The 16396-nt window shown below is 29.3% G+C and overlaps 1 protein-coding gene across 2 annotated transcripts in view; it reads right to left on the bottom strand.

The window, feature by feature from the left end:
- Window positions 1-42: 42 nt before the first annotated feature.
- The window catches only part of LOC129980825 (uncharacterized), a 48650-nt gene continuing 32296 nt past the window's right edge, over window positions 43-16396 (bottom strand). For both annotated transcript variants that reach the window (XM_056091227.1, XM_056091228.1), the window contains exons 3-17: window positions 13765-13857; window positions 11299-11433; window positions 11081-11194; window positions 10908-10990; window positions 10685-10793; window positions 10217-10274; window positions 9735-9829; window positions 7785-7937; window positions 7182-7290; window positions 6212-7040; window positions 5469-5689; window positions 4727-4843; window positions 2574-4232; window positions 1930-1979; window positions 43-1527 (exon numbers count right to left, since the gene is read on the bottom strand). In XM_056091227.1, the coding sequence (XP_055947202.1) occupies window positions 547-1527; window positions 1930-1979; window positions 2574-4232; window positions 4727-4843; window positions 5469-5689; window positions 6212-7040; window positions 7182-7290; window positions 7785-7937; window positions 9735-9829; window positions 10217-10274; window positions 10685-10793; window positions 10908-10990; window positions 11081-11194; window positions 11299-11433; window positions 13765-13857 (4806 nt within the window). In that variant the 3' untranslated portion in view covers window positions 43-546. The remainder of the gene's footprint in view (window positions 1528-1929; window positions 1980-2573; window positions 4233-4726; window positions 4844-5468; window positions 5690-6211; window positions 7041-7181; window positions 7291-7784; window positions 7938-9734; window positions 9830-10216; window positions 10275-10684; window positions 10794-10907; window positions 10991-11080; window positions 11195-11298; window positions 11434-13764; window positions 13858-16396) is intronic.

Here is a 16396-nt window from a genome sequence, read left to right as displayed (position 1 = left end):
TTTTACACGTGATTTTTAAATGATACAACAAAATACAATTATTTCGTTTATTGTTAACTTAAATAAGTACAAAATCATATGCAATATACATAACAAAGCAATTTAAGGCACATTTTCTGATGTAGAACATGTAAAAAAGCATGAATTTCTTTGGCACATCTTTCCAGATGATCATTGGAAGTCTATTTACATTGAAATGAATAACTTTCTGTACAGTGGAATGTAAGTATGGAATTACTTTTGGAAAAGGTACAGTTCCCTCTTCCTTAATATACATTTTTAGTGCACTCCTAATCAGTGAGATCAAAATCAGAAGTTCAACATTTGAAAATGAAATACATACTAATTATAGTAAGTTAAAATCACTTCAGATGGTAAAAAATACTTTCGCATAAAAATAATAAATAGCTTTTTTTTTCATCCATCATGGGTTTTGTTTTCCTTTTAAAATTTTATGTTGTGCGTTTTAATGCATGCCCTAATAAACTGTCTTTATCACAGCTACTGTTCAGTAATCACAGAAAAATTATTTAAGAAATTCATGTTTTATGCTTTAAACCTTGACAAATAAAACTCACAGTCTGTGCAGTAATTATTAGGAAGGAACACCTGTTTAGTATGACACAAATTGCAAAGTACAGATCCATTCGAGTTTTCAGGTGACGAGTATTCTTGGATCTGTGCATGAGCGTCTCCATTATCTGGTCCCTCAAAATTACCATAACTCTTACTTAATATGGATATTTCTCCTTTACCAGCCTCTACATGCTGTTGATACACCCTTTCAAACAGCGGATTGGAAGAAAAATCTATTTCATCATACTCTGCACAAGCAACCAATACAACTTCGTCAGAAAAGGTTACTGTCTTTTTTGAAGACTTCTTTTTTACTGGATCTGTTACACTTTGTTGGTTTATTGATTCTTGTTCCATTGGTTGAAAATGTCCATCACTGTTTGATGTCCTTATTAACTCTAATCTCTGCATCGCTGTGGCATAATCTGGTGGTTGCATAGGTCTTGGAAGATAGTTATTTGCAGTATTTGGTAACCCTGGTGGATGCAGCATAGTTGGACTGAGTGGAGTACTTTGTTTTAAAGCAGATTTTATAGGTTTTGCTACAGGCTCTGGAAGTCCTACTGTGTTTTTGGAATTTATACTTGGCATCTCAACTAAAGATTCTCTGTTGTCTGATCTTATTTTCAAAGCTGATTTTAAAGGAGGAACATTTTGATTGATACTACTATTTGAAGTTTGGCTCCGTGTTAGTCCAAACTGAGCTGGAGAATTGGTGCTTTGATTGGTTTCCATGTTTTCATTTAATTGATTAGAAGAGTTTTGATTTACTTTAATTACATTGTTTATTTGTTCCTCTTCACTTGTTATTTGAACACTTGGTTCTTTTGGCTTCAGCAATACCTTTTCAAATTTCGAAGCAAGATCTTTCACACTGTTTGAAGTTTTGCCATTGTTATTAGATACAACACTTGGAGAACTTGCTACTTCAGAAGTATTTTCCGAGTGAAGCTGAAAATATACATTAATTACTAAATGCTTTGAATTAACACATTTTTACAGTATATGCATGTTTGTTCAATGCTGCAAATGGGATATTTAAGCATAGTAAAGAATAGGAAATATCTAAATTTGACTACTTCCTAAGCATTAAAAAGATATTTAAAGTGTATTTAGTATACTCACCGTTTTTTACTAGTATACATCTGAGAAGCAGAAAAGATAGAAAATAGATATATGAATATGAAAGTTTTATTTAATGTAAATGGTTTTTAAGTACTGTTTTATTTTATTTTTTAATACATATAATTACTATTACTACAAGTTTAAAAGAGAAAAAGAAAAAACATTTATAAGATTTTTTTCTAAAAACTTGAATTACATTAAAACAAAAAATAATAAAAAGTAATTTACCTTCCAGTTCATTGTATTGGCTTTATTTTGTTCTTTCTCCATTTCAGAAACTGTAAAAGAAAGAAAAAAAAATAAGTCAGATTTATAACAAATTCTAATGATTCAACTTGTTTAGATTATTAGAATATAAGGTAGTTGCAATATTTTTTTTAAGAAAATAAATTATATTATACAGAATTTGAGGCTTAAAAGCACTCAAATGAAATGGTTAATATTGACAGAACCACTTATGATTATTTGTGAAATGCTATGCTGTTGATAACTCAAGCACTTCAATAGTTGCTTTAATCCACTTTTTGTTGCTAGTCAAATATATCTGGTTGACTTCCCAGATCTCCAGAATTAATACCAGTAGATTTCTTTTGTGGAGCATCTTCATTAAAATTATAATACACCAAATAGTTTATAAAGGATTTATTGAAACAATTGTATCAAGTGTATAATCTCAATTGATACATAAGAGGTCAATTACCATTAAAATGTTTCCACTACGAACTAGCTTCTTTCACGTAATAGACATTTTGAATTAATAATGTGCGATTCTCTCCATATAAGTCATTACTTTGGAATACTTCTATTTTAAAAATCATGTTTTTAAAATTAAATATTTACATTTTATGAAAATTTTATAAATTTATTCTTACCTTTAAAATTAGCATTCCCTTTCTCTGGAATAAAAACTGGTTTTGGCATTTCTGAATTTTCTTGTTTATTGAGAATCTTCTGTTGTTTGTTCTGTAATTCTTTCAGCCAAGAATTTCCTTCTTGAGATAATTTTGGCAGCATGGATTCTTTAGTGTCAGTAACTTGCATAGTATTATTTGATGATTTTACTCCTTCCAAAGACTCCTGCTTCTGCAGCGATTTATTCAAAACTTGCCTCCTCTTTGCTTGTATCTCAGCAAGGAAAGGATTCAAAGGTAATGGAAGGTCTTCTTTATCATTTGGCTGCTCAATTGTCGAATGTTGTGTTGGCGAGAGAGGAACTTCAGTGTTTTCATTTAGATTTTGAACTGTCTTTATGGGTGATAAAGGTGCTTGAGGAGTCAGCACAGGTATTGCAGAATTCTTTATGGACAATCCTGATTTTGGAGAACATTTTATTTCTGTAGTCCTAATAGGTGGTATGGGTGGCAAGTTAGATTCATTCTTTTGGATGCTCGTCATATGGGGTATTTTGGAAGGCTTAACACTAGGTTGATTAGTGAAATCTGATTTATTAATAGGTTCAGGAGACTTCTTGGGTATTGCTGGTAAAGTATGTATTAATTTAGGCTTAGGACTTGTTAGAGCTGGTTGTATGTTTGGAGGATTCACTTTAATCAGTAATGGTCTTTGGGTTTGTGTTAAATCCTTTTTAATGAAAGCGTGATGAGGTTGATGAAATCCTCTTGTCACACTTGCAACACCACTTTCTGTTTTCTTTGGCTTTCCATTTGGTAAAGTCATTGAAGGAACTTGAATTATGGCATCATCCAGAAAGCAATCGGCTGGATCAGTAGAGTTTTGATCTTCTCGTAAATCAGGCAAACTCCTATTTTTCCTTTTCATGAATCCCCCCATCAACTTTCGTTTTATTTTATGTGGTTTCTTATCAGGAACTGTTATGGGTGAAAGTAAATCTCTGTTGCTAAATTCAATTGCATTGTTTTTGTCACTTGGACTAGGAACCTGTGAAGAGTGCTTTTGTGACTTTTTTCTAACTTCATTATCTGTTTTGGGTGGTGAATCTTTCTTCCGTGTAGGAGATTTTGGAGCTACTGCTTCTTGATTTTTGCTGTTCTTGTCTGTATTAGTTTGGCTCTTTCTTTTAGGACTGTAATCGGGTTTGTTTTTAGGAAGATCGACATTTTTCAGCATCGTCTCATTCAGTGCATTTGAAAGACTCGTGTTTTTGCGTTGCTTGTCCAAAAAGTCTTTGTACACTTGATCATCTTTCACTTTTAATGAACCAGTTGATGTGTTTTTCTTTCGGTTTCCTTTCTTGGGCAAAGTTCCATATATTTCAATGTTTTTACCAAAGTGATCTGTATCGTCTGAATTACTTTCTTTACTTCCTGTCTTCGAATGAGTGCTATCTTTACTTCCTTGTCGACTGTGTCTGGAATGTGTACTGTCTCGACTCGATTGCCTACTGTGGTGTCCAGTGTGACTCTTCTGTTTCCGCCTTTCATCCAACTCATGATCTTTTATTCGTCGATACAGATTAGATGATCTCATAACACAAGTACTGTGTTTCATTTTTGCACTGACTAAAGAACGTGAATTGTTATAAGGAGCTTCCATTGCTGCTCTTGCTCGAGCTGAGGGAGGGGAAAAAATCCAACATTAGAAACACATAATTATTTAAAATATTTTTTTAAATATTACATTTGACTATAAATTAGGCAACAAACAATAAATAAAAAATTGTATCAATTAGTTCTACTGAAAAATGAGTCAAATGAACATATATGCATACAGATGCAATGAATTGGCATTAGATAATATTAAAAGATATCTAACGCCTTATATTCACTACAAAATAAGAACATCAAAGAGCTAAAGAATAATATATTGTAAATCTAACTTTGACTGCAGAAAAATTTATCAATCGTTTTAAAAATATATAAAAAAAATTAATCCCTATACCAGTAAATTTATACTGATTTGTATTTCATTTCCTATTCCTTTCTAATATTAATTTTTTATTAAAGTTTTAACTCAAGCATTGTTTGTATAAGGTTGCGGTATAGAAAGTTTTTCATTGCACATATTGTGGTATATTTGTGAACTGAAAATCAAAGAGAAAACCAACCTGCTGCTGAATCACTAAGTAAAGCAGCCATGACTAAATCACCGTCCTTCTCTTTTTCATGTGATTTTGCAAGTAAAAGGTCTGCTTCTGCACATAGCTTATCACAATCTGGAGGACCTGTTAGAAAAAAAAGCAGTATAAGTAAGATATGCAAACAAAACTGAACGATTTGCATTAGTACATTTGATGAAATAAGTTCTATAGTGTGCATAATATTTGTACATTTGATGAAATAATTTCTATGGTGTGCATAAAAAATATTTATAAAAAAATTGTACACTTTTATTTTGCTTATTTTGTACACCGCCTTTCCTCGTTTAAACCATTAATTTATTTCAACTATGATCAAAATAAAAAGACTGCTAAAAGAGGAGTTTGGATATTTTAAGTGATATCATTAAATTTAAAAAATATATATCAAATGTTATATTACTTCCAATACATACTAAATTTTTATCTATAGTTTCAAGTGATCTGATTTTAAAAAATTACTAGAATTAGCATTTTTATGGAATGTTTATGTCCATAAGAGAACAATGGGTATAAATATTTAATAATCAATTATGCCTTTCTTTAAATTTGTATCTTATTAAAAAACATAACTTTAAAAAAAAATGTCTTTTTATAAACTTCTGAACCTTAAATTTAACTAGTAACTCATTACATTATTTCAAATTAATATTTTTTTAAGGGATTAAAATGCTTGAAAAATAAAAATCATATGTCAGTTGCAAACAAATACCTGAAGATTCTTCTGTGATAAGTTTAAGCTTTTTGTCTAGATCCGTATCATCTTCTGGTTGCCAATCTTCTGGAATTTGTGTTAGACGAGGTTCGATCTTTATTGGGGATCCATTCACTGAGGGATAACTGTCTGAACTTGACACAGAAAAAGAATCATACCCATGATCTGAAGTATTTGAGTCAGGAAGTTGGCTTTTCTTATTTAACCCAAGAAGTAATCTAAAAATGTATATACAAATCATATATTAATTATTCTGTTGAGGTAATAATTTTTTGAAAAATGTAATTCATTTTTATTCTTTTAATTTTTTTCATGATGTTGTGCATTGAAATGAATTGAAAACACATGCATATATATTTGCTGCCATTTGATTTTTAAAAAAAATTCTACACATGATCAACTTTCAATCTTTTGATTATTTCATAAGAATTTAATTATTTATTCTCACATTTTTGCCAAAATAGCAAAACAATTTTAAATCATCATAGTATGTAGATATAAAAATTTTTATATGTGTTTTATTCTCTGTAAGTACAACTTTCAGATCAGTATTATATTATATTATATAATATTAAATCATATAAAAAATATTTCACATGCAATGAAAGGCTTGCCTTAATATCATTTTGACTTTTAAATCTATGAGGAAATACATCCATCTGAATTTTATTATTAGGGATTTTTTTTTATTTTATTCATTTTTTTTAAATTATTTTAAAGTATATCTAACTCCAACTTACCTTTTGGATGCAACAACTGTTAAAAATGGATTTTCGATGGAATTACTACTGGAAGAACTTGTTCGATCTCCACTCCACGAACCAGAATCTCTTCTAATTACAGGGTTTTCAGGTGTTGTATTCTTTAACACACCAACTTTACTGTTATTTGCATTATCAAAAGATTCCAAACTACTACTGCTGTTGCGATTACCAACCGAACTCTGACTGTATGAACGACACAAAGACATGTGATGTTTTTGTTGTTTCAACACATTCTCAACAGCTTTTCTGCTTATGTACATATCGTTAACTTCAGGATCTTCTTCCGTGTAAGCAGAATCATTGTCCTTATCCCCATCAAGCTCTGCTTTCTCCTGTTTCTGGAACTCTAAAGCACTTAAGTTGCTGTACATTTGAACCTCTGCTGCTGGAGTCTTGGGCATTTGTGTGAAGGCAGGCAAAGATATTTCACTGAATTTCGATACATCTGTAAGCTCTTCTTTACCTGCAGAAAGTGAATTCAAATACTGCAAGTTGCTGTACATAGGTTGAGTTTGATTGTGAGATGATGGGTTGGAAGGTTCTTGACCATATTGGAATTTGTAAGCATGATTATGAGAAATCATGCCAGGGTCATTTATGTGAGTATTGTATGAGTATGAATCATAAATGGCATTGTTAGGATAAACGTCTAAATGCCTCATATGCCCATAAGCGTGTTTCATGTTTGCCAATTTTTTGGAGTTTTGAAACATTAAATATTGGTTTATCACATACTGCCTTTGGTTTGCTGGTGGTGGTGGATTATTTATTGGATCATTTGCATAAATGACTGGAGAGAATGTATCTGTAAAAAACAGACAAAAATTAACAATTGCCTCAAAAAAGTACTGGATCAAATCATAGCTAATTACATTTGAAGCAATATTATCTGTAAAATAAGCTTTTATTTATATTTAAAGTTTTAGGATTCAAAATGTTTATATACCTCTATGGGAAAATCCTGTAGAAGTATCAGGGTTTGCAAATAAAAGTAAAAGAGGTTGAAATCGACCTCTTTGGCACTTTTCTACAACCTGTTCCCAGCTTGGACCAACCTACAATCAAAAAGAAAAATTCCATGTACATTTGCATTTCATTTATTTTTAGTCAAAATTAGACATATACATTTTTATACATTTTTTTATTTATTTATTTATATAATTCTAAATATTTTATCTAGAATACGAGGTTGTTTTAATTTTTTTTGTTATTATATTTGTCTATTTTGCTGGGGGAAAATTAATGCTTCTTTTGGTTAAAATATAAACTATTTCTCTTAATTTACTATATATAAGTTATTTTTGAAATCTTTAAATATCATGGCGTTTAAACCCAGGTGACAATAGAACACCATTTATAAAATTGGATTTTAATAAGAAATTTTATTAAATAAGAATATATATATGGTTTATTATTAATGCCAACTATCTTATTATGGCTTTTAGGAAGATGAAATACAGTTTAATTTATGTATATTAAAAAAGAAATCTCAGTTTATTTTTATAAAAAAAATTATGATTAATAAAAGTAATCATCAAGATTTTGTTACCTCTTGGACAGTTGCATCATCAAAATATATCCAAACTCTTAGTTTTGTATGGAAGAAGAACGTTGAATAATGTTTGCCATAGTATGTGACAACTCCTACTAACTGATGAGTTGTTGAATTAGCCCAGTTTATATCACAAACATCATGAAACATCTATTGGTAAAGAAAATATGTTTGATTGTTAGTCAATGATCATCAATCAAAAATAAATTTTTAAAAAAAGTTTTAAATAAACTAAAATTATGATTCATGGAAGCAATTTATATAACTGCTATTAATTCAATGTTCTCAAATGATGTACAAGATTTCAGTGGTTGATTACATCTGAAATGTTTACAATTACAAAGGATTTCTTAAAATATCAGTATACTCATTCTAATCAGGAAACAATAAGTAATATGTAAACTATTAGAAATAGGCATATATGTCCAGCTAAAAAAATGCTCCAAATGATGTAAAGTGATAATGATTATATTTTATGTTGTTTGATTCAATAAAATCAATTGGTGCTACTGTGGTGAAAGCTTATAAGCCAATTAACAGCTACGCTACTCGAGCAATTGCTTTTGTATCATGGTCATGTTACTGGGTTGTGAACCACAAGGTCCCAGGTTTTATCCCCATGCATCACAAACTGCCACACTACTAAAAAAAATTACAAATTCTACATTTTTTTTTTTCAATTCTCTAGTCATGCTATTTAGTTAAATATGTTTAACATACTGCAATGTATTATAAATAAAAAATGACCATGTCACTGGTGTTTGTAACTGCCTAAATTATGTCACTATTTTAGACCATTTCAATGACTGCTACAAGAAAGATCCACAAATCAATACACACATATCTTCACAAGTATCCACTGACTAGACTAAAATCATGAAATTCAGTATCCAAGCAATTTGGGTTGCAGATGGGTGGAATATTTTGTTTATAGTGTTGGTATTCTGTTTATAAAAATTTTCTTTGTTTATAATGATGGTGTGTCAAGAATATCTTACTAAATATGTCTAATAGGACTGAGAGATTGCCTCAAAATTTATATTTACTACATTTAAGAAGGACATTTACTGACTAAAATAATATAAAATATACTTATTTATATCATTTAAAGCATTTTTTAATTGGAAATTTAGGCCTGTATCTAACGATTTAGAAATAAGTAATTGGATTATGTTTAGAATGGATATCTTGTATAAAATATTCATGCTAGCCCATATAATGAAAAGCATTTCCAGGATTGGATTTACATATCAGCTAAAGCTGAAAGACATTATTTTCTTGCCCCCCCCCGTAAAAAAATCTGAGTGAGCAAATATTATATTATATATTTGTGGTGGTAACTTCATAAGCCAGATAACTTCCAGGCACAAGTGTACACTTTTGTCTAGTAGCTTTCTTATTCGGCTATGAACCCTAACGTTGCGAGGTCGAACCTCAAATTGCACATTGATGACCCTGGTTCTGAGCAACCGCATCCTTCGTTCAGCTGTCGGGGCTCCATCTACCGGCAGCAACCACTCACACACGCTCGCCGTCGCCCGCCATAACGCTTGGCGTGATAACAACGTTCGTCGCTCGCCATAACTGAGGCGATAAACTCCACCGACTCACTGCTGGGGGAGTATTGTGGTGGTAACTTCATAAGCCAGATAACAACTTCCGGACACGAGTGTACACTTTTGTCTAGTGGCTTTGTTACTCGGCTATGAACCCTAACGTTGCGAGTTCAAACCTCAACTTACACATATTATTTCAATGGACTTATAAATGATCCCAGCCTCAAACAACTTAGGGCCTCTTCAACTCTAATTATGGCACTGAACATATCTATTACAAATGATTTTTTAAATAAAAGTATCCAATAGTAGAATATCATATAAGGATAACAAGACATTTTAAAAATATATTATATATGTAACAAAATATTTTATATATAATTTTACTTACATCTTGTAATTGTAGATACATCCCAATGCTTCGAAAAACATCTGTAATGTGCTGAAGAGTTGGACATTCAGAATCCCAAACCAGACCAATACTTACTAAAATAACAAATATAATAATTTTAATATGTAAACATTAACATCAAAGAAGCGTATCTTTAGAGTAATTACATGACTCAATATTTGTTGTACATAATTTTTAGATTAGGGAATATGTCTAAACTTTTTTTATAGTTATTTATGTATTATATTAGTAGTTAGCAATTGTGTTAAATTACAAATTAACTCATTAAGTTTAATTTTCTAATATTTAAATACAATATATATTATAACATTATTAAATTAGTTTTAAGCAAGTCGAATAATAATAAGGTGCCAAACTTTTGTTTGTACTTTTAAATTTTACAAAAGTTTTGATAAAATCAGTGTTAATTGTTGATTATATTTTTTAATAACTTATGTTAAGTTGAATATTTGTCTACTTACCAACTTCAGGATGATTCATTAAAGTTTTCTTGGCTTGTACTTTCTCTCCACAGCCACTCTAATGAAATAAAGAAGAATATATTTTCCATATTTTAATATTTTTACAAAAATTTAAGTCCATTATAACCCATTTATAGCATATTAACCCATACGTATTATTAAAAAAAAAATCTTTTTTTCTTCCAGAAAACAAAATAATGGTCTACTTTTAGCAAATATTTTAATTTTAGTTTTCTTTAAAATCTATACATGCATTAATTTTGCATTTTAATTAAATAAATTATTTTGTATTAAAAAAATCTAAAGTTAGAACTATCATACAATAAAAAAAAAAGTTTTAGTAAATTTTTATTTAAAACCTGACTATTTCACTATTTAAAGTTATAAATTATAAAAATATGATGAAATATTTTATTTACTAAAAACATTGCCTATTCAAAAATGCATATGACAGAAAATGTTACTTACTGGACATTCTCTAACTTCTCCCATTTCTCCAGCTAGTCTCAATAGCTTTCCAAAAGAATTCGAAGGTATGCTCTTTGGATCTTGTTGTAACATATCCATTGCTTTAGCACTGCAAAAAAACAAAACATTTCTTAATGATTGACGTTCCTTATAAAAATGTAAGACTCAGACTATTTTAGCACCTTTATTTTTTGCAACCATCAATTTTCTCCCTCAAACTTACCATAAAGCAGATGTTGTCACATAATGCACCATTTGTGTAAATGGAAGAGGTTCAGATGAAGCAGAACAATTCTGGCACATGCGCTGTAAAAAATAAGGAAGCAAAATGAAAACCACCATCTCTTAGTATTAAAAACATCATTAATGATGCCTACAATAGACTAGAGGTTGTACCTGTTCCACAAGTGTCATGGCAAATTTCTGATGAGGTATGCAATACACATTTCCGCACATATCATCTACTTCTTGATTGGCAATGTGGACATGGATCCTTAGAAGTATGTTTTCCTAAAAAATATAATCATTTGTGAAAATGAACCAGATATTATGAATTTCAGTGATTTTTAATGATGGCAATATGAAAATTCTATCGTTTTTCATTTGTGACTTACAAAGCATTCAGCTGCATCATCCATAAAACCCAGTTGAAATCGTCTTTGATCACAGAACGTCCTTGCAAGTGCATGTCTTAAGGCATCTGGTGGAAGAGCAGATTCTTGACTGTATTGAAACTGGGTGAATAGTTCCTAAAAAACAAATTAACTTTTAATTACTCTAATTTTTTATCTGCCTTTACCGTACTTGTACTCTTCCTAAATTTCTTAGTACTTTGTTGAAACGTTAATACAAAGTACATTGACTTCTACGATATCAATTCTGTAATTTACAACAAATGTAGCATTTCATTTTTTCTTGAAAAGGTTATTAGATAGATTTTAATTGCTGCGTTATCGTTGTGAGCACAAAATGCCAAAGTATATTTCTACGACATCCTCACATACCATGTATGGCATTTACATGCCAAAGTAGAGATTTTATCGCACTTCTTCATTACATTAGCTTTTAAGAAGGGAAATAAATGTTTTCATACAGTATCTTCAAGTCCCTTACAACCCCTTTCTGCAGTTCTATATAAAATAACGTCCTTTTTTCCTTGTCACTAATTTATTATGGAGTGGTCATCCCCCTTCCCCTAGACGAAATCGTTAATTCAGTGGTAAATAACAAATAAGTAAATCAGTGTTTCTCTGATAGTAATTTCATATCTCTTTCAGTAAAATTTAAAAGGTCGAGTAAAATGCAATATCCCAAAATATATTTATTATGTTTATTTCACTTTTACTTTTATTATATGAAAAATCATTTTAATAAAAGTATATATTATTTTCTCTCATTTATTACATATGCAGAAAAAGCCATTATTTCCATTGCAGTTTTTCAGAGGATGTAAAAATAAAGTATAATGTAATGAAAAAGACTTTCATTTAAATTTGGGAATTACGCGTGATTTCGTCGAAAAATAACTCTTTATATTGGAAGTTTATGTAATTCAGAATCAAAACTGATGAGTAGTAGAAAATATTATTAATTTTTAAAAATTGAGATTAGAAAGCAGTCTGAAAAATATAATTTGATTTTTTTCCATAAATTTTTCTTATCAGTTCTCATATACATTGTCATTTAATTCTCTTAAAAACTTTTTCTTACTTTATAAACTGATTATTCTATAAGGAAATTTTTTTATTATGTTAATTACATACTCTATTCAGATAGATAAAATTAGAAAATAACAATACTAGCATATATTTTTCTGTTATTACCATTTTATTATGTGCGCATATTATACACAAATCTCTATGAATCAGCTTTTTATATAGAGCGTAACAGGTGTTGGTTAAACAATAGATGATGTATGAGAAACCGCGATGTAGAACCCCATTCACTGTCAAACTGCACACGTGTTATCGGAAGGGAAACATGAAGTTGCCATGGTAACACTTACATATGGCCTTGAACCTCTGCCACCCACATCCAAAGAATTGTATATACGTAAAAAGTGAGCAAAACGCACACGCAGATTAGCATATTTCGTGCTCGAATGAAACTCACCATTTATAATCAAAGAGATAAGAATATTTTTGGGTGGTCAAAAGTATTAAAATGTAAATAGATATTACCAGATAAATTGTACTGACTTAATTATTAACTTCTATCTGCTAGGTTTAATTTGTAGTCAAGAGAAAAAGAAACTGAAATTACTGAAGAAAAAACAAACAAAGATAATTGTACGACGGAAAAAAAAAAAACTTGTTTGATTCAACTATATTGTAATGGTAAAAAAGTCCTGCTTAGCAATATTCTCTTTTGAATATCATTTGCTTGTCTAAATTTTGAAGAATTAATAAATTAATAATTTAAATTTAAACCAGAATGAGCTCTTTAATTTTTAAATACTAAATGTGAGAATTATGAATTTAAAATTAAACAAAATTGCAAAAGTATCTAATCTACTGGTTAAAAGGGGATTTATTTAACCTCGACAGCACAAAAAATAAATACTGCACAATATTCGAACATTGTAAATATTCCAATATTGTATCACATTTGTAATATTGCAACTAATGATGATGTATACAATTTGGAATATCGTAAAATATCAATTTGAAATATTGTACAATATCATAGCTTGAAATATTGTACAATATCATAATTTGAAATATTGTGCAATATTATAATTAGGAATATTGAATAATATTGCATCAATTAGTATTTACAACATTATATGATATTTTATTCAGTATTTACAATGTTGTAGAATATCATTTTATTCAGTATTTGCAATGTTGTACAATATCATTTTATTCAATATTTGCAATATTGTACAATATCGTTTTATTCAATATTTGCAATATTGTATAATATCATTTCATTCAATATCTGCAATATTATAGAATAGTGAAGAGTGGTTACTGAAAAAGTATCCATAAAATGTTTCCATAATTGGCTTTATACAATAAGTTAATAAAATTATAGAATTTCTTAATTATTTAAAAAAAATGTTAAAAAATATTTATTACCTTTAAGGCACAGAAAATGCAAGAATCTGCCATGCAGGAATGACCGGATAGTTCTCGAAAACTTCTTCGAAATGCATCCAAGTGCCAGAGAACCTGTAAAAAACATTTTATTCTCATTAAGCATCTCCAACAGTACACATTTACAATCACGAAAGAAAAGATTTAATTAAAACAACCTTAATTTTCTTATTATATGAATAAGTAGAAAGCAGTGTTATATTGATTCTTAATGACTATCGATAAAGAATGTTTGATATCAGAAGATGCATGATCTTGTAAGCTTAAACAATAACCTTGTCATAGAATTAATTGCAAAGCATGTTAGCACGATTTTTTATATAAATAAATCTCGTAAGATGACAACATAAAATTAACTAAGTCACGATACCTATCGAAGAAACATGATTGAAAATCCGAACAACTTTTATGTAATTATAACAGTTGTAGATAATAATTGATAATAGACTGAATCTAGAAGAATAACTCGAGGTTTCGATTCCACGACTCCAGTTGATCTTGACCTAATTTATTTTAAGCCAAGAGCAATATGACTGAGTTCACGTCAACATCTGAATAAACATGAGAGAAGACGGTACATGTTCTCCGATTTAAATAAAGTACAGCTGACATATCTCTTTTAAAAGTCATAAGTTGGCTTATTTCATAAATCAGAGCTCATTTCTACACATCTACTACATGGAATTAATCAAAGAGCCTCATATTATAGAACAATCTTGTTCGTTAGGCATAAAATCTTTATAATAATAAAGACTGAAATTGTGCTTAGTTTTCGAGAACTCTCATTCACCAGTTTTCAAAGCTATCATTTATCATTAAATTATATCCTCTCCAACTAATTATCATTTAATCGATTTCCCTAGTAGCATATGTATATTATACAATATTATATGATATTAAACAGTATTCGCAATATTTTATAATATTATTGAATATTTAATAATATAATATTGAACAATATTGAGCAACGTTCTGTACTAACTGGGTTTAGTTTCTTTATTGTAAATTGTGCATACATAGGGGTAGTTTGCAACCTTATTAGCCCAAGATATTATACGATATTCTACGATTTCGCCCAATATTTTGAATGCTAGCCAATGTCACAAAGATAACGTAACAATGTTGTTGTTCAATTTGCGCTAATAGGGAATGCAAAATGGATGAATTCAATATGTCGAATAACAAATAGAATAGAATAATTTATTATGGAAAAAAACTATGGCGCTAGTATTTTTTTTTTTTTTTTCCTTTTTTGTATAATGCTTTATAAAAACAAGCATAATTCAAAAAGAACATTTTGAAGATGAATTCCTACTAAGAAATTGCGCCAAGATTAGATTGTTAAGTAGATTGCAAATGTTTTTTTTATATACAATGCTATAGTAAAAATCTACGAGTTGCTCAAAAGTCATAAAAAAAATTGGACAACAAAGATAAACTTTAAGATCACAGCATTTATTAAAATAAGTTGTTAAATAACGCAAAAGGAATTCAGTTCGAGACTGCTTTTAGATTTGATTCTCGATGTAAAAAATTTCAACCTCTTCAAGTGTCTTAAGAAATACATATCTTATATTCATCCTTAACGGTCTATTAAAATTATTAAATAATAAATATTAAATTTAAATTTACATTAATCTCCATGAAAATTTTTACGGCGATGTGAGATTTTGGCGTAAAATAGAAAATTATTTCTCTGGATTGATGTATGTTTTTAAACCAAAACAATTTTAAAACCAGTTTATTCCAAGAAATAAAGGAAATGAAATTTAAGTCGTATCATTCTAATCTGTAAAATTGGCCAATTTTACCTGACTGTGAATAAGTTCAAAAAGAGAAATTCTCCTATGTAGAAATTTCTCCTTTTTATTATATATATTGTTGTTCAATACGGTTCTTAATAGTTTCCTAGAATGTTCACTTCGGCCTGAATTCTTATCAATCTAAATAAAACCAAGCACATTGAATTATATTATTGAAGTCATAGTTCCCTTTGAGATGGCGGAGCTATTTTTTAAGATATGACCGTATCGGTTAAAAAAATCAATCAAAAACAAAAATTGCTTGCCATTTTTAAATAAAGACTACAAGTGGTTCAATCATATGGCTATTGTTCTTAACAAACGAGTTGGCGTCTAGACTCAGTGAGGCGAAATTGAAAGAAAAGATATTTTTAGACCGTTTAAGAATAATCAACATTTCTTTTTTTTATTTTAGAGTCCCGTCATGATACAATGAATATTAGGGCAAGGATAATAGAAGATAGAATCAGTATGTTTCACGCATTATAATACTGCGTGTTTCAACAACTATGATAATAATCTTTTATAAATGGTGTTAAGGTGAACATTCAGATTGATAAAATTAGCAACGACAAACTACTTTTAAACTTTGTTTATGAGCTAATAGAGAGATTAATTTACATTTAATGATGAGTTGATAGTAAGATTTAAATTGATCAAATCTAACGGGAATCTAACAGGCTTAATGCATTCGATCACTTGTTTTTAATTAAATCTCTCATCTATTGTTTGAAATTCTATTTTATTAAGAATTAGTTAAATTTCTTGATATTATATCAGCTTTGTTTGTGACTATTATTAGATTACTGAAA

The sequence above is a fragment of the Argiope bruennichi genome, chromosome 8 (genome assembly GCF_947563725.1).
Source record: "Argiope bruennichi chromosome 8, qqArgBrue1.1, whole genome shotgun sequence".
NCBI lineage: Eukaryota > Metazoa > Arthropoda > Arachnida > Araneae > Araneidae > Argiope > Argiope bruennichi.
Note: the sequence above shows the minus strand (reverse complement) of the source record. Positions and strands in the feature narration are given on the sequence as shown.